This window comes from Crotalus tigris, unplaced genomic scaffold (genome assembly GCF_016545835.1).
Source record: "Crotalus tigris isolate CLP2741 ecotype Arizona unplaced genomic scaffold, ASM1654583v1 scf7180000018829.1913635, whole genome shotgun sequence".
NCBI lineage: Eukaryota > Metazoa > Chordata > Lepidosauria > Squamata > Viperidae > Crotalus > Crotalus tigris.
Genome location: NW_024097219.1, coordinates 1,152,416 through 1,176,929, shown reverse-complemented (window position 1 = coordinate 1,176,929; position 24,514 = coordinate 1,152,416). Strand labels below are relative to the sequence as shown.

The 24,514-nt window shown below is 36.1% G+C and overlaps 1 protein-coding gene across 6 annotated transcripts in view; it reads right to left on the bottom strand.

The window, feature by feature from the left end:
* The window catches only part of ZNF346 (zinc finger protein 346), a 33,259-nt gene that overhangs the window by 707 nt on the left and 8,038 nt on the right, over positions 1-24,514 (bottom strand). For 2 of the 6 annotated variants that reach the window (XM_039356745.1, XM_039356748.1), the window contains exons 2-7: positions 23,954-24,057; positions 23,759-23,854; positions 23,089-23,236; positions 22,414-22,647; positions 18,609-18,702; positions 12,237-14,904 (exon numbers count right to left, since the gene is read on the bottom strand). In XM_039356745.1, coding sequence (XP_039212679.1) covers positions 14,799-14,904; positions 18,609-18,702; positions 22,414-22,647; positions 23,089-23,236; positions 23,759-23,854; positions 23,954-24,057 — 782 coding nt within the window. In that variant the 3' untranslated portion in view covers positions 12,237-14,798. Of the gene's footprint in view, positions 1-12,236; positions 14,905-18,345; positions 18,457-18,604; positions 18,703-22,413; positions 22,648-23,088; positions 23,237-23,758; positions 23,855-23,953; positions 24,058-24,514 lie in introns of those variants that run through there. The other 4 variants (XM_039356746.1, XM_039356749.1, XM_039356747.1 and 1 more) reach the window with 4 other exon arrangements.

The following is a 24,514-nucleotide window of genomic DNA, read 5'->3' as shown; positions in this document are numbered from 1 at the left end:
TCATTGCAAAAGGGAGTGCTGTTTGCTCCCATTTTATACATTAGTGGCTTGCCTTGTCAGTATTGGTGAGAATGGTTTTAATAATTCCTTGATTAGGCTGTTGTTTACTGTTAGCTTGTTTGTCTGGGTTGGCAATACCTTGATTGGGGTATTGTTTACTTCTTGATTGTTGGTCTAGTGTTAATCTTGGTGTTACTCTCTGTTCAGCCAGGTGTTGATTGCTGGTGAGGAAGTATTTTGGTTTTTTTCCACGTTGGTGTCTACATTGAACAGTATCTTTACATTGAGAGTAAGGAACATTACTTTGGTAGAGATATGCAAGCAGAAGGTTAAAACTTATTTTAAATTCATAACAGAGATAATATTTGGCTCGGCATCTTCCTAATTCACTGAACCAATGTAGTTGGAGGTATTGCAACATTATCTAACTCGCATGATTCCCGTATTATAGCCAATCTTGATAAAAATGCTTTTAGCCTTTCCATGGAATTGATTTCTTGGTCTGGTCTACCTAGCAGGATTGACACTGAATGTTCCTTTTTCACTGAATAGCATTGACACTTTCAATTAACTCCTCATTATTATGATTATGATTTGAAGATCGAGATTCTTTTGGATGCTATTGGCAGCTAATTGGAATTTTCATTGTCCTGACACTTGATGTCACTATAAATTTGGTCTTTCAATTGATCACCTTCCTCATGATAGTTCATGAATTATTTAAGGAGGTACTAGTCCTAAAAGTAATTCTTGGGATCCTGTTTATTTCTTTATATTAGACTTAGGTCCCAGAAAGCACCTCCCAAGAACAAGTTTGGCATAGTGGTTAATGCACTGAATTAGGAGCAAAAAGACCCAGGTTCTAGTTGTTTTTTATGCAAAAAAAAGCGCCACCTGGGTGGCAACCCCCCTCCCCGCATTCTGGACAAAGGAGCTGGCAAAGCACTTCTGAGAATATTGCCAAGAAACCACATGGATGGCTTTGTTGCTTTTTGCCTACCCAAATAAACATTGCTCGCAAGAGAGTTTTGTTCCCGAATTGATTATGTCAACTTATTGTGACTCTCTAATCAGAGATTTGCCGCATTAACACATGAAAGTGAAATAATAATAATGGGCAAATTCTGTCTTCCTACAGAATGGAAAAATGTATGCTTTGAAGCTAATTGTTAGCGCTCTAAATTCTTGTGCCCTAGAATAGCCAGTCAGGGAGCTAAAAAGGATAAATGCAACTCAGGACATAATGTTAAGTAGCTTGCTCAAGACCTAGAAGTTATTGAATTAATTGGAAACTAATATTGCTATAAGCAGTGGATATAAGGGGAGGCCTGAAAAGAAATTCAGGATTGACACAATTCACTTCAACCCCCCCCCCAACTTCTAAAAATGAGAAAAGTGGTAAATATAAAGTTGAAATGGAGATTAAAAAAAGGAATTTCTCTCCACAACCCTTGGAGTTTATTCAAAATGCTATCAATGGAATCTGTTAGTAAATATACTAAGCTAAAGGGAGGTATTGCAAAATCCAAGGGGCTAATGAACAGCTTAGCAATGCATTAAAGCAAAGAGTTCTTCCTTCAGCTCCTGTTGAAAGTAGGATATACATCCAACAAATATGGAAGAAAGAATGCATGGCCGAATGAGAATGAGAAGAACCAAAAGAAACAAACTGATAAAATAAAAGATGCAGGAATACTTGAAGAGCATGAAGAAACTAAGAGAAAGAACAACAGGAATTCAAATATATTTGGAATAGGAAACTGAAAAAAAAAGGCTATTGGATAATTAGGGAAGGTGGGAGGGAGGTTAAATATGTATGCTAGGAAAATAGCAAGGAAAGGGAATTCAGTCTTTACATCTGACACCAATGATGAGGGTATAGGACAAATAGGTATGCCTAAACTGGCTTGCTAGAAGGAAGTTGAGCAATTTGAGGTAAATAGAAGTAATAAAATATTTAAATAGATGTCAGATTAACACACTGAAAATAAATAATCCTCAGATGAAAAAGTGCCTACCAAATAGTTTTCTAAAGTTTAAATACATGAGCCCAATTTTTAAAAAGGAATTGAGTAATATAAAAAACTATAAAACAATTTAATATCTGTTCCTAGAAAAATTGGTGCAGGTATTACTAAATACTGGAAATAAACAGACAAAATCTTTGTGGTCACCAGAAATCAACATTAACTTGATGACACATAATCGGTCAATCAAAAATAAACAGAAGCCTGAGCTTTGATGGAAAGGAATTCCTTTGATTTCTGCAAAGGTAAGACTTGTCTCTGAGACCTTCCCTGAACAAACACACATGTTATGGGATAAGAAGAAGAGTTTGTTTATGGATTGGTGATTGGTTAAAAGTAGGAAACAGAGCATAGAAATGTGTAAGTAGACAATTTTCATAGTGGCAAGGTGTGCATAGCAGGATCTTTTGTGTGTGGCGACCAATACTTTTTAACTTGTACAGAAACAATCTGTAGAGCAGTGAAGTGGCCAAGTTTGTTTATAATATCAAAATGTTCACTCGACATTATAAACACATTTGATATTATAATAAAAAAGAGATTTCTAACAAGAACTTGGAGCTCCAAAATAAAAAAGAGCTCTAGGAAGATATATCCACACTAGGAAATGGTTTTGGATGCAATCAAGCACTGCTAAGAGCTCAGGTTTGAGACTATACAGTGGCAATCAAAGTAGACAAGTATAAATTCATATTTGCTGCATCTGCAGTTTTGTGCCTGGAAGCCCTATTTAGAGTAACCTAGGCAACTTTAGGGAGAAAATGCCTCTCATATTCATTCTACTCTAGATGCCAGTTGGACAATCTAAAGTGATAGTGAGGCAGTGTCTTGTGTGGTAACATAGGATTCTTTTGAGCCAGTTGAATCTGATGGACAGAGTTGCTGTTTCTCAGTAAACATCTGGGCAATCCAATAATATTGGTCCCTGTATTATAACCCTGGGTTACAATCCTCTCCAAAAAGTTGGTTTGTAACCCGGGAGATATTGTAGTGTAGACTCTTGGAGCTTCATGAATCAGAGGTGGAAGCTGTGGATAGAGAAGCCTTTGCCTGACATCAGCTAATGTGCCAGCTACTACCCTACCTCAAGCAGAATGACATGACAAGTTACTACTTATCTGATAATTTGTTAAGACTACTGCAATACACTCTGTGGAGGTTGGCTTTGGCGATCACCCAGAAACTACAACCTAATGCAAAATATAGCTGCAAGACTGCTGATGGATTTACCTTGTCAGTCTAGAATAACACCTATTTCAGATTGGTTACCAGTAGGCTACCAGGCCCATTAAAGGTGCTGATCATTACTTATGAAGTCCTTTAGGGCACAGCAGTGACTTATATTAGGCAATGCTTTGCCAGAATTGTATCTACCATCTGCCCATCTAGGGAGGATGTTGAGGATCTCCCCTTTGTGAGAATAATTGGACATGAAACAGGCAACAAACCTTCTCAGTGGTGGCCCTTACCTTATGGGATATCTTACTATTAAAAGTATGGGATATCTTACTACTAAAAGTATATCAAATCTTTTAGGAAACAATTTTAATCTAGCAAGTTTATAACCTTAAGTTCTGTTCAAGTGACCATCATATTTACTTAATTTTTAAATTATATTTTTGAAACATTTTACATTGTCCAGGAATTGTATGGATTCAATTAAAATTGCTATTAAACAAGGAAGTAAGTAAATACAGTTCTGTGTAAAGAGGAACGAAATGATGCATGTTGGCACAAAGGAAAGCACAAACAATTCCAATCTTTTTATCTGAGCTAGCAGTGACTGATTAAGAGAGGCATCTGGAGTTATGGTAGTTATCTCAATAAAAATGTCAACTTGGTGTGCAGCTACTGAATAAAGGCAGATTCCATGCCGATATCATTAAGAAGGGAATAGAACATAAATCTACTGTAATAATGTTTTTATAGAAATCACATTTGGGAGTGTTGTATATAGTTCTGGTCACTGCACTTTAAAATAGGGAGTATGCATCAATGTCAAAAATAACTGTATTTGAAAAACTATCTGATACAGAATTTAACTCAACTTGGTAACATTCATGGATTATAATTTCACATATGGGTTTCTACTGCATTGGAAGCTTGGATTTCTTGTAATATAAGGTTTTCAGATCTAAACTTTTCCTTGATTTGGTAAATAAGAATTTAGACAAAAAATCTTTGTAATTCTTTGACTTATGATTTATAAGACTAGTTATTCTTCATATTGTATATTACCTTGATAAATAGAATATTCTAAAGCAGTGTTTCCCAAACTTGACAATTTTAAGGCATGAGGACTTCAACTCCCAGAATTCCACAGCCAGCGTTGCTGGCTGTGGAATTCTGGGAGTTGAAGTCCACATGCCTTAAAATTGTCAAGTTTGGGAAACACTGTTCTAAAGTTCTACATTCATATAAGAGTTTAATATGCAGCACTGATCTGAGATTACCTTAATTTTTTAATTTAACCTTATGCCAATGTCATTTTATGACACTAAGCCATCCAGGGTTGCTTGATAGTGAAATGGGTGACACTGATAAACAAATAAGTAAAATGCTTGTAAATCTGTATTTTTGCCCTGTTTTTCTTACTTTCCTGCTTTTTTCCTTCATTGTGTTTTTAAATAATTTTTTAAAAAAATGTTATATAGAAAGTTGCAAAAAATGGCAACTAAAATGTGGTGGAACAGCTCCTCTATCAGAAAAGCCTACAGCGACAAGGGCTGTTTTGCTTAGATGTTGAGTAAGAGGAGATACTGTATATTAAATCATATGGGCATAAATACTGTGGATATTTTTCTCTCACATGCAATGTTAGAATTTGAGATCATCCACTTTGAAATAAAGTGTTGGGAACTTTAAAACTGACGGAAGTACTTCTATGCTTCTACTGCAAAATTTGTGGATAATTTTAAGAGGGTAGGGGTTAGATAATCATTGCTCCTAATGTGCATGAGTACCTATTACCATATCATCATAGGTGATATTGTAAAACCATGTTTATTTGGTAAGAAGCAGCACAATTTCATTTAAATACCTCAGGTGGATAAATATAACTTAAAATCTCAATGCTACCACCCCAAAATAAATGAGTTCTTTTATTGATATTCTCTTATAAGTTCTTTTCCTGTGGCACATACCTTAGGGCATATATAGAGTGTGTTATGCACTCATTTACTCAACTGAAAGAATTAAAACTTTATTAAACAAAAATCGTATGAATTGAAAATATGGGATGCAAGTTGCTGTTTAGAGATACAAAATTCTATGCTTAGTTACTCAGAGTTGAGCTTACTTATTAGGGCCATTTGTCTTCCTCTTTCATTATTGACTGATTGTCTCTTTTTTCCTTTCTCTGCCCTTCCCCTCATGCGTCTTCCACTTGTAGCTTTATGCCCCACCAGCCTTATAAGGGATTACTACATTAACCCTCTGCTCACCTTAGTAGAAAGCAAGTCATCTACCATTTCATCAGAGGCAGTATGCTGTTGCATCTACTGGTTACTGGGAATCAATAATAAAAGAGGGTCAGCATCCTCTTTTCCAGATTTGTGAGGTTCCCCTAACACATGAAGGATTGGATGGGTCTAAGGCCCAATTTACCAAGACTAATATCCCCATACTATCACCCTTGAAAAATTATACCAAGGTTGAGGCAAATCTTGATACAGTATCAACTGAGCAGTATCCACAGCAGTAAATTAATTAGCACTTGGGATCAAGGACAAGTGAACAGGAGCCACATCAAATCTATGCTGTTTCTTTCTTCCTTAATACCCTTTCACCGGCTATTTATTATTCCAAATGAAAGACTACCTTACATACCTGCAAAATTACCTGTAAGCAAACATACAAATGTCCACAGTATTATTGGAAGCCCCCTAGATTCATATTTAGCAATGAGTTTCATCATGAAAAAGAAGAACTGACAGTTATGTGCAAAAGTTAGTAAAAAGCTAAGAAAAATACTCTCACTTAACCTAGTGCAGCCATGAAGAGTTGGGTTAAATCAGAGATTTAAAGTTGAAAGGTTGGATTCCATGGGAGTATACAAATGCTCCGATATAATTTTCTACTATTGCATTTTCCTTTTGCTATTCACTGTAAGAAAGGTAACTGCAAACTGTACAACTCCCTTTTATTGAGTTGGCAGCCTGGCAGTGCTTCAGTCAAGAACAACTGTTCACATCAGATTAGGAAATTAGCACTGTAGCACTAAATTAGTGAAATCATTTGAAATAAATGAGGGCGGGCCTTGAGTGGATTTTGTACTGCAGCTTTAAACAATTCATAACAATGGTTCTCCATCTCCCCCATCTGGTCACACATTGCAAGTTCTCAGCAGATCAATACATCTGCTTAGGCAATTTGAATCTCTCCACCTTTCTGCCAAAGCTTCTTGAAAGTCTTTTCATTTGCAACCACAAACTGGGGAGGGGCACCATTTTGTCCATTTTCTCCCTAAAGGGCATTTTACAACAATTTATTGGGGAGAGTGGCAGGGTTTACTTTAAGCCAGTGATAGCAGCAGGATTTGTTTTCTTCTCGCTTTTTGCAGTTACCACAAATAAACCTAGAGAAATCAAGCTGTTTCATATTGGTAATCCTCAACTTACAACCATTTGTTTAATGACTGTTCAGTTACAATGGTGCTGAAAAAAGTGGCTTACACCTATCCTTGCACTATGACTGCAGTCACATGATTAACATTTGGGTGCTTTTGCAACCAGTCTACATTTACAACCTTTCCAGTGTCCCAGGATCCCATGAACACCATTTGTGACCTTCCTTGAGGATTTCCAAGAAGCAAAGTCAATGGGGGAAGCGGGGTTTGCTTAGCAACCTGTGTGATTCATTTAATAACCACGGTGATTTGCTTAATAATGGTGGCAAAAAAGGCCATAAAATTGGGTGTGACTCATTTTACAACCACCTTGCTCAACAGTGGAAATTCCACTCTGAATTGTGGTTGTAAGTTGAGGATTCCCTGTATTCCCATCTCCTCTCTGCATTTGCAGCTTTGTTTTCTTTTGAGAAAAAATACTCTTCACTGATCAGCAAAGGTTCTGATGTGCTTCTTCTACTTATTTTAAATTCTTGAAGTGGATTAACTTTTAGACCATTTTACCAACACGGAAGAAAAGCCTACTGAGAAATCCTGGATTTTTGAAATCCAGTTGAATTTCCAAAATTCAGTAACTATATTTAGGAAATGTTCCTAAGATAAGAGTAATTCACAAAAAATGGGATGATCTATCATGTCTGCCACCAATCCTATGAATTGTAGGCAGCCATAACTGAACTAGAACATCTTTTATAAAGCTAGTAAAATATATGACTTCTTTCCTAATATATGGATCTAATAATTACCATGATAAAAAAGGAATGGCTCAAATTCTAATGATGCTTATAAAGGAGAATTAATTCATCAGATGGAGGGCCCATTTGCCTAATTGAAAAGAGCAGACTGACTGTATGCATCATTCTTTCACATACAACACTCACTATAAGCCTGACCAGCTATTTACAAGGTTTCATGATTCTGATTCTGCTACACAATAATTAAGAAAAACGTTTTTTTTCTTTTTATGATCTTGTAATCCCTTGCTTTGGGATGGAGTCAGGGTGACTGAATGGAGCTAAGCGTTTATTGGCTGGATGCCCTTCCTGACACCTACGCGGAGCTCGCAGCAGATATTTTTTCTTTGTGCCCTGAAAAACATCTGTCACTGCCCACAACTGAACCCTCAACCTTCTGAATGGGAGGTCTTCAGAAAAACATTAATTTTAAAAATTAATTCTGCATTCACAGATTATGAAGGAATACTTCAGTTTCCTAAATTAATTTTACCCACTGTATTTATCATCTAGATTATTATAGGTAAGATGCTATTTGACAGGATGAAATTAATTTTTCATAAGTTTGGCAAGCAATGATATTCTACACTGCTAAGCTTACGCAGTAAAATACAATTCTAACAACGCATATTTCCAATTGAGTACACATCTATATCTTTCTCAAAGGTGCTTTTTCATGAGGCAACCGGACTTCCTTGTTTTTCTTTGAAGATGTTTCACTTCTCATCCAAGAAGCTTCTTCAGTTCTGACTGGATGGTGGGGAATGGAAGGATTTATACTCCTTGCAAAACAGCTGGTCTTTTGCATTCTTTTAGAGAGTCGTTGAGGCCACCTGGAAGTTTATCTGTGTCGTCGGGGTCACCTGAGTGGTGCAAATGGGTGTGGAGCCTTCTTGGAACTGTTTAAAGGACTGCGTTGTAGAGAGGGCTGTTCAGTTTTGACATAAATGGCCTCTTTGACCCCTTTCAAACCAGTGGTCCTCTCTGTCCAAAATGTGGACTTTGCTGTTTTCGAAAGAGTGGCCTTTGTCTTTTAAATGCAGATGGACTGCTGGATCTTGTCCTGATGGGTTTGTTCTCCTATGTTGTGCCATGTGTTTATGAAGTGGTTGTTTTGCTTCTCCAATATACAGATCTGCACATGGCTCACTGCATTGTACTGCATATACCACGTTGCTCAGTTTGTGTCTGGGTGTTTTATCTTTGGGGTGGACAAGCTTCTGCCTTAGTGAATTTTTGGGTTTCTTGTGTTGGCTGAAGACCCTCCTGAGCTTTTGCTTATTTTGGAAAAGTTTTATTAATTTTTTACAATAACAACCTTAGCGCCTGGTGTACAGCGTGTTGTCTTGGTTCATGATTTTTTTTTTACAATCAATAATAGTTAATTAACAGTCAATAATAATTTTTATATTTCCATAATTAGTATATCAACTGGTAATATATTTCCTTGATCCTCTCTTCTCCCAATAGTATTCTCCTTCTTCAGCATTAAACAAATATAATTTTTGATATTTAATATTAACAATATATAAATGATTAAATAAAATATTTTATTTTATATTTATACCAACAATAGCGTCCATATATAATATTTTTTTTCTTATTAACTTGTTCTGCTCGTAAAAGTCATCTTATTAATTCATCATATATCTTATTTTCATAAATCTTGTTTAAACTCAATTTCTCCATAATATTCAAACAATTCTTACCAATCACAATTTTCTCAATAATTAACACCTAAATATCCAGTATTTTCATATTTCATATATTATAGAAATACTATACTACTTATCTATCATAATATCTACCTATAACATCTTTTCTAATCAATTTATATTTTACTTCTATTTGTAAACATTAATTAAATCACTATATATCCTTTTTCAAAATTCTTATTAAGCCTAATTTCCCCATACTATTTCAGTCATTCCTTAATCCTAAATCTTTTCAAACTTAATTTGTCTTTAAAATTCAAACTTTCCTTCACTTTCATCATTCCAATATTTTTAAATTTTGTGTCTTATCAAAAAATACCATATTACTTATAACTCTTATCACATTTATTCTAAAGTCCCTTTATAGCCAAAGTTATTTGTTTATTTAGCCATATTCAAACAAGTGTTTGCTCATATATTATTCCATCTGGTAGGGTGAGTCAAGTCTCTTAAGTCCGTCTCTAATCTTCCTTTGCCAAATTGTTTTCCAAATTAATATTTTCGACTTGTCAAACAGTTCTTGTATTTTTGTAGTTGTTGTTAGGCGTAGAGGATACATAATACATAAGATTATGCTTTTTGACTCCCAGTTATTCTCCTAGCAGTGCCCATTTTGTTAAGTCTTCTTTCTTCTCAGGTTTATTTTGACATTCTAATGCATAAAGTATCTTTTCCATATTTATTGTTGTATCCAAATCTTGTGAAGTTTTTCTTGTTTGTATTAAGTTATAGTTCCCTTCATTTGTGACTTCACCAATTAAGTCCTTTTTTCTAGTTCACATTCTGTTATATGATTTGTTTGTTCATTCTTTACCATCATTCTTTGAATGTTTTTTGATTGTAAATTTAAATTAGATAACATATTCCTTTATGTTATCTAAGTTATATTTAATCTCCTCATGATTTAGAGCTATTGTGATTTGTATTTGTCATAGCATTGCATAACTTTCTTTTTGGAAAGTATTTGTCTTGTCTTGAAATTTTGCTTCTAGAGATCTTTGATCTTTCCAGTTGAATCCTTCAAGAGTAGATATTAAGTGTCGCTTTCTATCATTTTTTAATGAATATGTCATATCCATGTTGTCTCCCCCTTTCGAGTAGTCCGTCATAAGTGCCATAGTCTCTGTAATTAGCCTTGTCAAGCTGGCCAAAACTCAAAATCCAAACAGTCCAATTTTATATAATTCTTGTCTTTATGTATAATTTTTATAATCCACTGTAATTTTCAATTTTCAAGGTTTTATAACAATTCTTTCTTTCAGGAGTCAATTGTCAATTGTCAACCAGTCAGAATTGCAATTCAATATATTTAGCCACCTTAAATCCTTCCTGTAACTTTCTCTCTCAAAGCTTAGTCATAGATCAAAGTTTTTAAACAATGCATAAGTTTAGTCCACAATCAAAATATTTCTTTTCTTTCAAACACTTTTCAATTTTATGGCTGACCCAGTATACAATCTCTTCTTTGACCCCGGCAACTATCTTCTTAAAGGTTATTATAGTTCATGGGAATAGATTTTTCTTTGTTTCTGGGTATTGTCTTTAATGTGCTATATTCTAGTTGTCCACTAGATATCAGCAAATATTTGTTTTGCAGCTCTTTCAGGCAAGAAGTTCTTATTATTTTTCTTTATATATATATAATTTCATTAAAATCCTTTAGAATATAATCTTAGCAGTTTGTTTTAGTTTCTAAGTTTGATCAGATTGTAGTGTTTTAAATTTAATTTCAATATGTTTCTTTCCTCCTTAAAGATTAATTCGCCGCTTCTGTCAATGGGGGAATGGGAATGTAATCCACTCCCCTCACCTTCGGAGGTTTTTTGCTTTGGGGATCTTTCCCAGGGACTTACTTGCAAAATAAGGGAGAGAAGATCAAATACTCTCACCAATTCCAAGCACACTGTTCACCGTTATTCTTGTTAGTGCTCCTGGACTTCTCCGCTGCAGGTAGCTTGGGCTAGACGCTAGCAAAGAGCTAGCCTTTCGCCTGTCGGATTTGGAGGGCTTTCCCCGGATCAAACGAAGCGATTGCTGTCGCTTCGTGATCAACGGCATGCCCCTCCTTCATGGTCACCTATTCGGAGCGACTTTGGACCCATATAGGGTCCCCCTGGCAGGGCGAAACAAGCCGTGGGGAGCGGAGATCTGCTCTCGCACGGCCATGCGCTACAGGCACAACACTGGAAGTCCCTTCTGAGCTTTTCCAATATTCCTGCAATATTTGGAATAGCTACATTGCTTCATTTATTGTTTTCTTCTTTGTCTGTTATGGAGCAGCTCCTGCCGGGTCTTTTTTGGGATTTGATGAAGGTCCACTTGGGATAGCCATGCATTCTGAGGGCTTCCTTGATGTGTTTTAGTTCTTTTTCTTTCCCATCTTTGCTGGTAGGCAGGCCTTCAGCTTGGTGGTGTAGGGTTCTGATAAGTCCCATTTTGTGCTCCAGTGGGTGGTGAGAATCAAAAGGTAAATATTGATCCGTGTGTGGTGGTTTTCTGTAAACTTCAATGTTACGAATGTCCTTCCCCACCATCCAGTCAGAGCTGAAGAAGATTCTTGGATGAGAAGCGAAACATCTTCAAAGAACAAAGTCCAGTTGCCTTGTGAAAAAGCACCTTTGAGATAACTATGACCTGGATGACTGAAAATCCCCATAGGCATCTATATCTTTATTTCATACTATCCCCAATTTTTCAAAATTATTCACTGAAATGAACGAATAAAACAGGAATCTACTCTTACCATAACACTATATACACATTGTTCAGAGCAATAAATATATGCTTAGTGCTATATTAAAAATGGTAGAAGATGGTACTTAGGTCTGTGTGCATGCTTAAGATTTTTGGTCTAAATATAAGAATTAAGCCTGTCACAAGCCTCTGCCCCAACACTTTTCCTAAAAATTCTAAATTTATGATAGTTATGATATAGATTCCCATATTGCAATATTTGATATATGTGCAGAATTGTGATTTTTGAAACCCAACTCTTGATGTGAGTAATTTTTCCAAAGTACAAATATTACACAAGCAACACATATACTTGCTATGAATACAAAAACAATTCTTTAATCTCTAAAATAAGGAAGAGGATGCCTGGCTATTTAAAAAAGAGAAAATAGGCAAAAGGTTAATTGCGAATGTCCCATTTGTATTTAGTCTGAACCAAAATATTAATCACTTTATTGAGGTAACAGACTACTTATTCATCCTTGCATTTGCCAAAATTATCAACACTTAGCAACTGCAAAATAATTCAATAATTCAATATGCATTAGAAATAAAATTCTAAAGTCAGAATTTCATACAGGCAACCATAGTCTCCAAAGTTTTACAGTGTAGAGTATGAAAGCTCACTAAGCATATCACAGACCATGTCTCAAATAGTGCACAAGATGCTGGAGAACGAGAATGCCAAAACAGAAAACTTAAATGCTGAGAAAGAAACAAATTGTTAATGTACATATAACCACCAAAAGTCAGAAGATAATATTTGAAGGATTATTCACAAGAAAACTGTCATGAGAAAGTGTCTATGTATATATATTTATCCTAGATCACACACAAAATTACTTAAATCCTATTACTCCTTTTTTCTTGTAAAGAAACTATATTTTGAGGGAAAAAAGGAAGGCTCACTTCTGAATTTACTGGAAATAATGAGATGCAACCTCAGAATACTTAACCCCATTAAGTAAATAAGAAATCATGAATGTAAACAGAGTTCTAAAACTAATCTTTGCTTGAATTGGGCAAAAATGGTGGAGAATAATAAACAGCAAAAGAGGTTTGCCAGAAATGATAATCAGTGGAAATAAATCATTATAGAAAAAAAGTTTTTTCTGGTATACTTTGAGCCTTACCGTAATAGTTCAGCTGGAGAAGTAGAGACACAAAGATAAGATTCTTTTAATTTTTTAAAAAATCAATACGCTAAAAGGAAATGTGTGCACACACACATATTAACACAGATATATGCCAGAGAACATAAATAAGGGAGCAACATTCATGTATTTCAATCGCACAAATAATGCAGATGGAAATAGAGGCTATCCAAAAAGACAAAAATGCCAGGCAATACTCTCACTCAATTAGAAGGGGATGCAAATTCACATGACCTGTCACTACATAAAATAGAAGATACTACACCCCAGTTTTCATACCAAATTCCTGCCAACTAGTTTAATTTAGGAAGCTTAAGTGATAATAGGAAAAACTATTCAAGACTTAGAAATGAGTTGCCTAGAAAGGACATGGTGTTCCTGTTCATTATGAAGACTGCAGATTAAACAAGCCATTGAGCAAAGGACTTCTAAATTGTCAGCAAGTCTTATGAAATGCTGCTTCATTTGAAGCAGAACATTTGTTAGCTGGCTTTAAACGGAAATAGTTTTAAAGATGGGGTACATAAAGTGGCGACTATCTTTTGATACTCTACTTTAACAGACTTGGATATTGACAATTCTCCATTTTTACATGCAGAGGGAAAAAATTAATCTAATATTAGCAGAACTGATTATACTTTTTCTTTTCTAAAGAAAACATGCAACCAAATCAGCTTAAGTAGAATTCCCTCCTATGTTTTAGAAATTTATCAGCAAGAAGACAACAGAAATCTTAGAGAACAGATGCCTCTAAAACACATTATCCAATATCTAAGCTTCAGGACGGTTACTGAATTTACAAAGGTAAGAAATAAGAGAGCTGACACTGCCAAAAATAAAGTATGCCTCAGGGAAGGTTCCCTACAAACACCACTTCTACCAGAGAGTCAAAATGCAGTTTCTGGATTCTCTCAATTTATTTCTGTCTGTTAGAATGACTTAAAGAACAAAAATCAAGAGCCTCCATCACCACATGAAATAATTTCTCATTAACATTTTAACATAAAAAACTTGAGATACAGATAGGTTTAAACACAATACAGTTTCTAGAAGAATGCCAGGAACAGAAAGAATGCAGCTTTAGGGAGGCACCACTAGTTGTACCAGAGCCCCCTCCTTCTTGTGTTTCTGAAGTTGATTATGCACACTATTAACAAAACAAAACAAAACAAAACAAAAACTTTACCAGACAGACCACCAGTTGCTTCAAAGCCAACATCTGCTGAAATACAAAGTAGTTTTGAATGGCAAAATGGGTGACTTAAGAAACTGCACACAAACCCTATTAATTCCAGCAGGGACAAGATGAATACAGCAATGTAACACCTCATTCTAAGCAAGGATAATTAGTCCGTCCATTACACCCATTCCACATCTCATAGATAACAAGCCTTATGTTACCCTGAATTAAAGAGCTTTCTTCCTAAGGTTGATCTCACTCTATTCCTGTGTGTAGGACTTCCTTCTGCTTCTTCTAGGCAGAAGGAAAGGATGGGCTCAAGATGGAATCCCAGCAAATGCCAAGCCTTGGTGGGGCCAGAGAGAACCCCGTATCCCACCCGCCCCCATCTGCTATTACAGTAAGAGATTACACAATGAAAACTACTCTAAAGGACTGAGCAAATGCCAAGTAGTAATGATGTCCCTTCTAAATCCTTTAGCCAATAGTTGGTTCTGGATCAGCTAAACCTGTACACTGCAGACCAGGAGGATTTCATTTAGTCAGCGGAACTGTAATATCGTAGCAGGATGGCAAAAGGGTTCACTTTTGAGCCACGAGCAATCCAGAGACAGCACAGCAATTTGCTCTAGAGGTCCTGGCTGAAATAGCTGTAGCCATCAGGGCCAGTGGTTTCCTCTTGTGTGTACAGTTGTTTCTGGTATCGTGCTGTAACAGGAATGCCTCCTGGTATGCTGGGGAGCGAGACAGGGAAGGAACAACATTAGTTGTATATATATCTACCTACTGGAAGCTTAAATCAAGAACAAAAAGATATTGAAAAATCTCACAAGATTCCAGAAGGAGCCACTTCAAAAGAGCACATGCAATTTCATGTTAAAAAATTGTTCTATATATTATAAGTTGGAGTTTGTGATAAAAAGAGCATATTACCTAAGAAGGAATATTGGGAACTTTTGGCAGAAAGTCTCTTCTTCAACACAACTAAAGCTATAACCAGAAACTTTAACTTTGCATGTAACAGCTTGATATTTAGAGGACAGGATTTGTCAGCAAAGCTGAACAATTGCCACAGGCTTATAAATTTGGCAGATTGCTGCATTACCAGCACTCAGCAATCACTTAGTTGATGAACTATTTTATATCAGTTTACCTAAAACCAATTGTACTGTGCAATAAATTATGGAATTAACGGAGTAAATTAGTAATTTGGGTAAACCAACAAAAAAGATAATAAATAATAACAATGTGATCTATGTTAGGACAGAAAGAATTTCTTGCTCTCTACAGCCAGAAAACGCAATAGGACACTTTCCTGAGCAGCATTTTCTATATCAGGGTGAACAATCTTTGTGTACTTATTCTGTCCTGAAACTATTTTTTGGCATAAGAACTTCAATAATGATGTGAAATAGCTACACCGTGCCACGTAACTGACCAAAAATAGAATTTCTGGCCTTTTCAGGAAAGTGGTTTTTATATTTAACAAATCTTTTTATTGCTTAATCAGCAAGCCTAAAAACAATGAAAAAGGCATATGCAGTTGGTTTCTAGTGGGAAACTGCCAAATTTCAGCGGCACAATAGAAAGGAGTTATGGGGATCCAAATAGGAACATGCAGTTTATGGTTCTTTGAAAAGGTTTTTTCTCCAATTAGGTTTCACACCAACACAGATTTCATAAAATGTGATTTCCTCAATTAAGCAACTTGCCATTAATTAATGTTATTATTTGTCTGGTTCTATGTGAAGTATTCTAAAAAAATTTCTGTCCAAATAAGAAGCTCTTCCATTAGCAGGTACAATTAAAAGACCAAAACTATTCAACTGATTTGCTCTGAGACAACTGACTTCAGATGACTAAAAACTGATTCACTCAAGGAAACTGAAGACATTTATGATTTACAAATTCATACAGTGTGTTTCCACACAGGCCTGAGTTCTTTAACAATAGAAGTTTCTCTACTTTACAAGTAGTCCTTGATTTACAATGGCAATTGGGACCAAAAATTCAACCATTGAGCAATGCAGTTATAATGTGTGACATCATGTGACTGCATTGCTCAGCAACAGCAATCCCTGCAATTGCTGTTACTGTTGTTGTGAGCACCTCTTCAAAAGTCTCTACTGGCTTCCAACAACTTATAAGAAAATGGGGAAGCCAGCAGGAAACTTCAAGTCCCAAGCAGCTCACAAGCAGGCTAGCAGGCAAATAAATGGCTGCTGCCCAGTGGGAGAGGAAGCGAGAGGTTCATGGGTGGCTGGTGAGATGTGGCATGAGTATGAGGCTCAGAGAGGCTGCACAAGGTTACAAGAATGGTGGGGGAGGCACAGAGCAAGTGCAGCAGGGCTTGGGGTGACTGCTCCTGGATGGGAACAGTGCGCAAATGTTCGGCGAGACAGTGCAAGTGTGAAGCTTGGGAGGGCTGCACGAGCAGCAGAGGAGGTATGACGTGAATGCAATGGGACTTGGGATAGCTGCTGCCACATGGGCAGGGTGCATGATTGGCCAGGTACAGTAAGACAGCAAGCAACATTCAAGCATCCCAAAGGGCAGAGGAGTGGTTAGGAGGCAAGCAAAGGCCAAAGGCGTGAGCTTATGTAGTCTTATCTCCTTCAATCCAGAAAGCACAGTCACAGCCCCATGAATTCCCATTTAGCGACCTCTTCACTTGGCTGAGTTGCTAGTCTCAGGGTTAGTGAGCGAGGACTACACTATCTCTACTCTGGCTGGATTAATAGTATCGCCATTCCTATGCTTACATTTGTTCCAGAGCATTGGGAGCAAATTTGGAGCAGGCAAAAAGGATGGTGTGACAACAGAAATTCAATTCAGGGAATAAAGAAATATCTGTTTAATGCTGAATGTAATGAATTATCAGAATCACAATAGAGCTGAAAGGGACCTTGGAGGTCTTCTAGTCCAGCCCCCAGCTCAAGCAAGAGATCCTATACCATTTCAGACAAGTGACTGTCCAGTCTCTTCTTAAAAACCTCCAGTGATGGAGCGCCCACGATTTCTGTAGGCAAGCTGTTCCACTGGTTAATTGTCCTCACTGATAGGAAGTTTCTCCTTAATTCCAGGTTGCTTCTCTCTTTGGTCAGTTTCCAACCATTGATTCTTGTCTTGCCTTCTGGTGTTTGAAGAATAGTTTGACGCCATCTTCTTTGTGGCAGCCCCTCAAATACTGGAATACTGCTATCATATCGCCCTTGTTTCTTCTTTTCTTTAGACTAGCCAAACCCAGGTTCTGCAGCCGTTCTTCATATGTTTTAGTCTCCAGGCCTTTGATCACCTTAGTTGCCTTTCTTTGCACTTTTTCCAGAGTCTCAACATCTTTTTTGCAATGTGGTAACCAAAGCTGGATGCGGTATTCCATGTGTGGTCTTACGAAAGTTTTATAAAGTGATACTAATATTCCATGTGATTTTGATTCTATGCCTCTGATTATACAACCAAGGATTGTATTAGCTTTTTGGGCTACTGCTGCACACTGCTGACTCATATTTAAGTGATTGTCCACTAGGGCTCCAAGATGCCTCTCACAGTTACTATTTTTGAGCCAGGTTTCACCTAATATGTACTTGTACCTTTGGTTTTTCCTGCTCAGGTGTAAAACCTTGCTTTTCTCCACATTAAATTTCATTTTGTTGGCTAGGGCCTATTCTTCAAGTTTGTCAAGATCTTTTTTGGATCCTGAGCTTGTCTTCTGAGGTGTTGGCTATTCCTGCCAGTTTAGTGTCATCTGCAAATTTGATGAGTTCTTCTTCTATTCCCTCAGCTAAGTCATTTGTAGAGTAGTGGGCCGAAGACGGAACCTTGTGGTACCCACTGCTTCCTTCCTTCCATGTACATGTAGTACCGTTAAGAACTATTCGTTGAGTACGTTTGTCAACCAGTTACAAATCCATCTGGTGGTGATGCTGTCTATCCCACATTTTTCTAGCTTACCAAGACGTAAATTGTGGTCTACTTTGTCAAATGCTTTGATGAAGTCTAAATATACTATATCCACAGCATTTCACTGGTCTACTAATTTAGTCACTTTGTCAAAGAATGAAATAAAATTGGTTTGGCGTGATGTGTTTTTAACAAACCCGTGCTTGCTACTAGTTATAACTTTATTTGTTTCTAGATGTTCACAGATACATTTTTTATTTTTTTCCCCACTTTCTTCCCAGGTGTTGATATTAGGCTGATTGGTCTGTAGTTTCCTGGGTCTCTTTTTTTCCTTTTTGAGGATGGGAACCACAGCAGCTCTTTTTAGGAATATTCAACTGTGTGGCCTTATAAAAGGAAAGCATATTAATTCAATTTAATAAAGGGATGCATAACCTTTATTACCACTAAGTGTTACCACCATACATAACACAATTCAGTGATCACATCTGAAAATTACATCAATTATTTTAGATTAAAAAAAAAATAAAGCACTTACTGGTTCTTGTGTTTGAAGCCACTGATGTGAGCTTGATATTGCTCTATAGAATTCAGTACTATGTTACAGTCATTGCAGGGATATCCCTTTCCAGCTGAAAATGTCATAAAATTTGAGCATCAAATTAACTGAATTAAAGAGCCAGATCGATATAATTAACCGTAAAGAGACATTTACAATGACTCTATATACTGTGATGCTAGGAATTCTAAGCAGTGTCACAGTCATTGCCAGTTTAATTTACAAAGCAGAGCAGATTTCTGGTCATATATCCAACTTTCCTATTTTTTAATTATAGCATCTGCATAGAGTTCAAAACTTAATTGGAACATTAATGCTGGACTGTTTTCAGGATTTAAATGTATGTTTTTAAACAAACAAAAGAATTGTTACCGCGGTGTACATGGGTGTGTTCAATCTGGAAAAAGGCATCTGAGAGGAGATTAACATTACTGTCTTTCAAAGAGCTGCTCTCATAAAGCTCGGAGCCCACCATAATTGCAATGGTATTAAAAAATAATAATAATGGGAGTACTGATCGCGGATCTCCTAAAGCACGATTCTTTACGAAAACTAGAACTCCTGCTGCAGAGCTATTTTTTTTGCATTACTCTCATTCTCAGATACTTAAACTATACCAGAAGGAAAGCGAACATTTGTTGTTGTTAAAAAAAAAACTGTTAAATGAAATGTGACACAAAAACACTATTCCAAATTTTAATATTATATTTTTTAATTCATCTGTTTCTGGTTATGTTAGAAATATTTTTCTTAGTAAGAATTGCAAGCAACATATTCAAATGAATATTTTGTCATGTAGTTTTTACTGAATGTTTGAAAAAGGCCAAAAAAAGACACATCTGTTAGATTCCCTGAGAATTATAATAATTTTAAAGGCAAGAAATATGTAAAGGTCCTCTTCCCATTCCAGAGGAAAAGAATGAAGAATGGCAACAGCGGAACAGAGAAAATGTTGATTCTTAAAACATCTACTAAAATCATTACAATGTGCTATATTTCTGAATGATTCCTTATAACTAACAAGACCAACCATTTTGAAAATCAACAGGATGGAAGTTGCAGATTAGACAATTGTAAAATTCTCATTATGGAAGCCTTTAAATAATGCTCCTTTTGGTTGCAATTTCCCCTCCTGTGAACTCCAGTAACATCTAATTATAAATCTATCTAATACAGGGCTGTCAAACTCGCCACGTCACATGATGTGTCACGATATATCACGACTATTCCCCCATTGCCGGAGCTGGGGTGGGCACGGTTTCAGCATAATGCATCCGGCCTGTGGGTTGGCTGTTTGACACTCCTGATCTAATAGGTATCTTTTCAACTAACAGGTAACAGGCCATGTGGACAGACATATGCACCACCCCTTGCAATGAACCTGTTTAGTTATTCAAAATGAATATTTAAAAATAGCGATGCTCTTATTTATTCTGCTATTCATGCCTAGAAAGGATTAGAAATTTTCTAATTTTGGATATCAAATATTCTAGAAAAGTGAGAGACCAGAAAACCTCTAGGAAAGCTACAAGAAAATAAATCATTTGAAGGCAGAAAGAAAAATAATAAAATTATGATAAATTTTGTGAAAAAAATAATTAAAGGAATTCATTATTATTTCAACAAGTTTCAACAACTGTTCATTCCTTTTACTGAGAAAACACATTTTGAATTTTGGGAAAAAAGAAAATAAGATTTAAGCCATCAATTTGTATTTGACTTTTTCCTTGGAGGATTTCAAGATTAGAGTAGTAAGATAGATATATTAGTTATGAAATGAATCAGTGTCTGCCTGGCAAATTGTTATGGAAGCACAAGGTAATGTTTGCTATCTAGTATTTTAATCCATCCATCCATCCATCCATCCATCCATCCATCCATCCATCCATCCATCCATCCATCCAGGATTGCTGTTCTCAAGCAATGTGATCATGTTGCTTTATAACCACATCATTCAATGACAGAAATTCACTGCCATCATAACTTGAGGGTTATCTATACTTAAAAAAAGGGATAAATGAAGATAAATATTTGGGAAGAAGATGTTTGTGGTATTATTGGCACTCACAAGATTGAGTAGTTGTAGGTCAAGGATTACTTGTAAAAACAAACACTTAATGGGTAATTAGGATGATAATTCTATCACAGATCTCTGCAAAGCAAGTAGGGAGTTGCAGGAATACAAATAAATGAATCAGAATCTTCAACTTGAAGTAAGATAAACAGCACATACAGAGACACAAAACTGGGCAACCTGGGTTCTTATCAGATAAGAGGAGCAACAAATGGAAGTTAATCTCTCTGCCTGGAAATATTTCAGGATGGGATAGATGAGAATCATTCCAGAACCTCTGTAAAGGGAGGAACAGAGAAGCATACAGCTGAAGGGAGTTGTGTGTCTAGGTAAGTTCCTTATGAACCTTCAGTATTGTAATCGACGGTTAAGTCGACGGTTAATAGAAGGCTAGAGAAAATCTTTTGGAAGAATCCTCCAAATTACAGAATTAAATGCTAGGCTTAGATTAGATTGAAGCTCCATTCCACAAATTATTGTTTTATTTGCCATAGTTATTTTTAAATATTTCTTTAAAAAGATATTTTTACCAATTTGATATAATTTTGAGAGGTCTATCTTTCTGGTACATGTGTGATTTTCCTATTCATTTTGATTTAAGCCGTCACCTGGGCAGACTATCAGGACACTCTGTTTTTATATTGATAGTTTTAAAAATTGTAGTCTCATGTGGCTGCCAAGAATTTCCTATCCAAATTACTGACAAGTTCTGTAATTTGTTTTTAAAAAGTGTATTTTGACAACTGTTAATTCTTCATATACTCATTTTATTTTACTTACATCTTCATGAATCATTTTGCTTAATTATGAATTCTAGTTTACCTCTGAACTACCAAATGTTATCCTTATTTTGACATGCTTTCTACTTACAGTAATGGTATGGATCATTTGTATCACTGTCAACATTTAAAATTTCCCACTTTTTATTTATTCTTTTTGGATACATTGCATGTACATTCCTCTTCATTTTCTTCCTAACAAAAACCTTCCACACTAGATTGTAGCACTATAAACACTGAAGCCATATTTTTGCAGCTCATGAAAAATTAAAAATGAGATGTAGAAATTCCCCCGCCCACCGTTCTCTCTTAGCATTGGCCTCAGTCCTCTTGCTCTCCTTTTAGTATCCAACTAGATTTGGGAGAATTTTAAAGGCATTTGTGAGAAACAGAGAAGCTTCTTTTCCCAAGCCCAGAATTTTCAGGATGCCTCGTCTAATTCTCTCCTCATTTTAAAGAAACAGTTCCAACCTAATCACTCTGTACATGAACACACCCACTGTGCAGAATATAAGAGTATATTTTGTTTCCAATTACATAATACAGGCAGTCTTCGACTTACAACAGTTCATTTAGTGATCATTTGAAGTTACAACGGCACTGAAAAAAGTGACTTATGACCGTTTTTCACACATAGGGCCATTCTAGCATCCCCACTGATCAGGTGATCAAATGTCAGACTCTTGGCAACTGACTCAGTGATTCACTTAACAATTGTGCAAGGAAGGTCGTAAAATGGAGCAACATTCACTTAACAAATGTCTCGCTTAGCAACAGAAATGTTGGGCTCCTAAGTTGAGGACTATCTGTAACAAAAGTGAAGTAGCCCACTATCACGTAAGACATTAAAAACAAATGGTTAGTTATGGCATTATCAACATGTACAACGGATTCTGTTCTTTATTCTGAAAGCCTTCTATAAAACACTTACCACTGGAGACAGCTGGTTCCTCGGGAGTTCTCCCATAGTGTGCCATCAGCTTAAGCTTGGTTTCCTGCTTTTTGTGTTTCTTGCCAACATAGTGTTGTTTTGCTATCAGTGGATTATTGAATGTAGCATGGCAGAGATTGCAGAATTTGTCTGGGTCAGAAGTGTTTTGATTCTCTTCATTAGAGGACCCGGTAGTGGGAAGAAGATTAGTAGGCTCTTTCTGAATGGGTAAAACTGTTGCAAATATAATTCAAAAGATAAAAAAAAATTAAGAGGAAAAATAAAAGCATATTTTCACAAAACCAGAACCACAATATCCTCACAAGGCCAGACATTTCCATTCTTATTTTGCATAAAGGTTAAATGTTCTTAGCACATGCACACATATACGGGTTACAAAACAAATAATCTGAAATAGCAAAATGATCAAGGATATGTATTTTTTGTGCTTCTATCTCTCAGGCATTTTACCATTGTTATCAGTCATCAGACTTGGGACATCAGTGTGCAAACTCTCAACTTAATATATATATGCTCTTGAACCTTATTATGTAGAGGACAGGGACTGCTGGATAGGGTTTGTACTATAAAGTATATAAACCCTAGACTATTCTGATGAGAGGTTTTTTTCCCACAATGCCAGGAGAAAACTCCTCTGTACCTTCCTGATCATACCTTCTGTATTAGGAGACTGCAGCTTCAGTTTCAAATTCTTGGCATGAGTCTTGCCTAAGTAGTGAGAATTAGCCACAACAGGTGAAGAAAAGGTCATGTTACAGATGGGGCAGCATTTGTTCCTGTCTTCACCGTTACTGCTCTGTTGCTTGTAAAAAGGAACACAGACATTTATTGGGATTGAAGGGACAAAAAGAAAGCATATCAAAATGTCCCATGTTCAAAAACTGGAACTTAAATGAAACTGTTAGCATGGGTTCACACCACTCTTTTACTAAATATTGTCCTCTTTCTTTAAAGCAGAGAGTGAAATTAGCACAGAATTATTCAAGGACCTAATACGTTGTAAAATGGAAATAATTTACTAGTAGGCTCTTATCATCAAACAAATTGATGCAACAAGAGAGAGCTCTAGTTGAAAATAGGTTTATTATGTTTCTGTAGCAATATTAATTCACAATTGTCTCTGAATTGTAATCTTCTAATAAGTTTTTTAAATTTATCTTCACTGAAGACAGGATTAAATGTTTTTGCAACAATGCCCAATGCCAAAATTTCTCTCTGGAACATTATATTATTGGCCAAGACTTGCTGTACCGAACGCACCTGACAATTTTCTATAAAAATAAATGTACAATGTGCTTATTCTTCTTTGGAGTTCTTACATTACCTGCTCTGTTTCCAGCTTTATTTTTTTATTCTGACTGAATTCCTCTTCCCCATGGATAGTCATGTATCTCCGAACTTTGTTTGCATGCTTCTTACTCTGAAGGAAGATAACAGAGGACAAGAACGCTAAGCACACCTACGAATCTTTTATACACATATCCGCAATTTCAACAGCTACCTCTAGTTTAAACCACACCTGATAATGAGCAAGCTTCTGAGATTCAGAGATGAGCACCGCGCTACATACTTTGCACTGGGTGTCGGTGAAGATGTGGCTATTTTCTCTGATCAGCCGATCCACTGTAAAAGGTAAGAACAGCATTACATATGCATATACACATAAATGTCAACTTGTGTAAATAATTTAAAAACTAAAAATTCTTGCAGTCACCTAGCAATCTTCATGGACCTTTCCAGAATAACAAAGAACTCAAATATTCTTTGCTTTCTGACAAATATGAGTTAGATGTTCTGAAATGACAATTTTAATGCCTTAATCAAAAAAAAAGCAAATACTTTTTGAGAAAAAAATATTTTATTACATTTAATTCAACTGAACAAAAAACAGTATCCTTGAGGTTGAGCTTGACTCCTGATGATTTCATGTTCACATAGTTTCTTGGTAACAATCTAGAAATAGCTTGCCATTGCCTTCTCTTCCACTTGTAAACAAAATAATTTTAAGACAGCACAATTAAAGGCTCAACATTTCTTTCATTTTAAATATAATGCCAATGCTTTCATTAGTCTTCAGCTA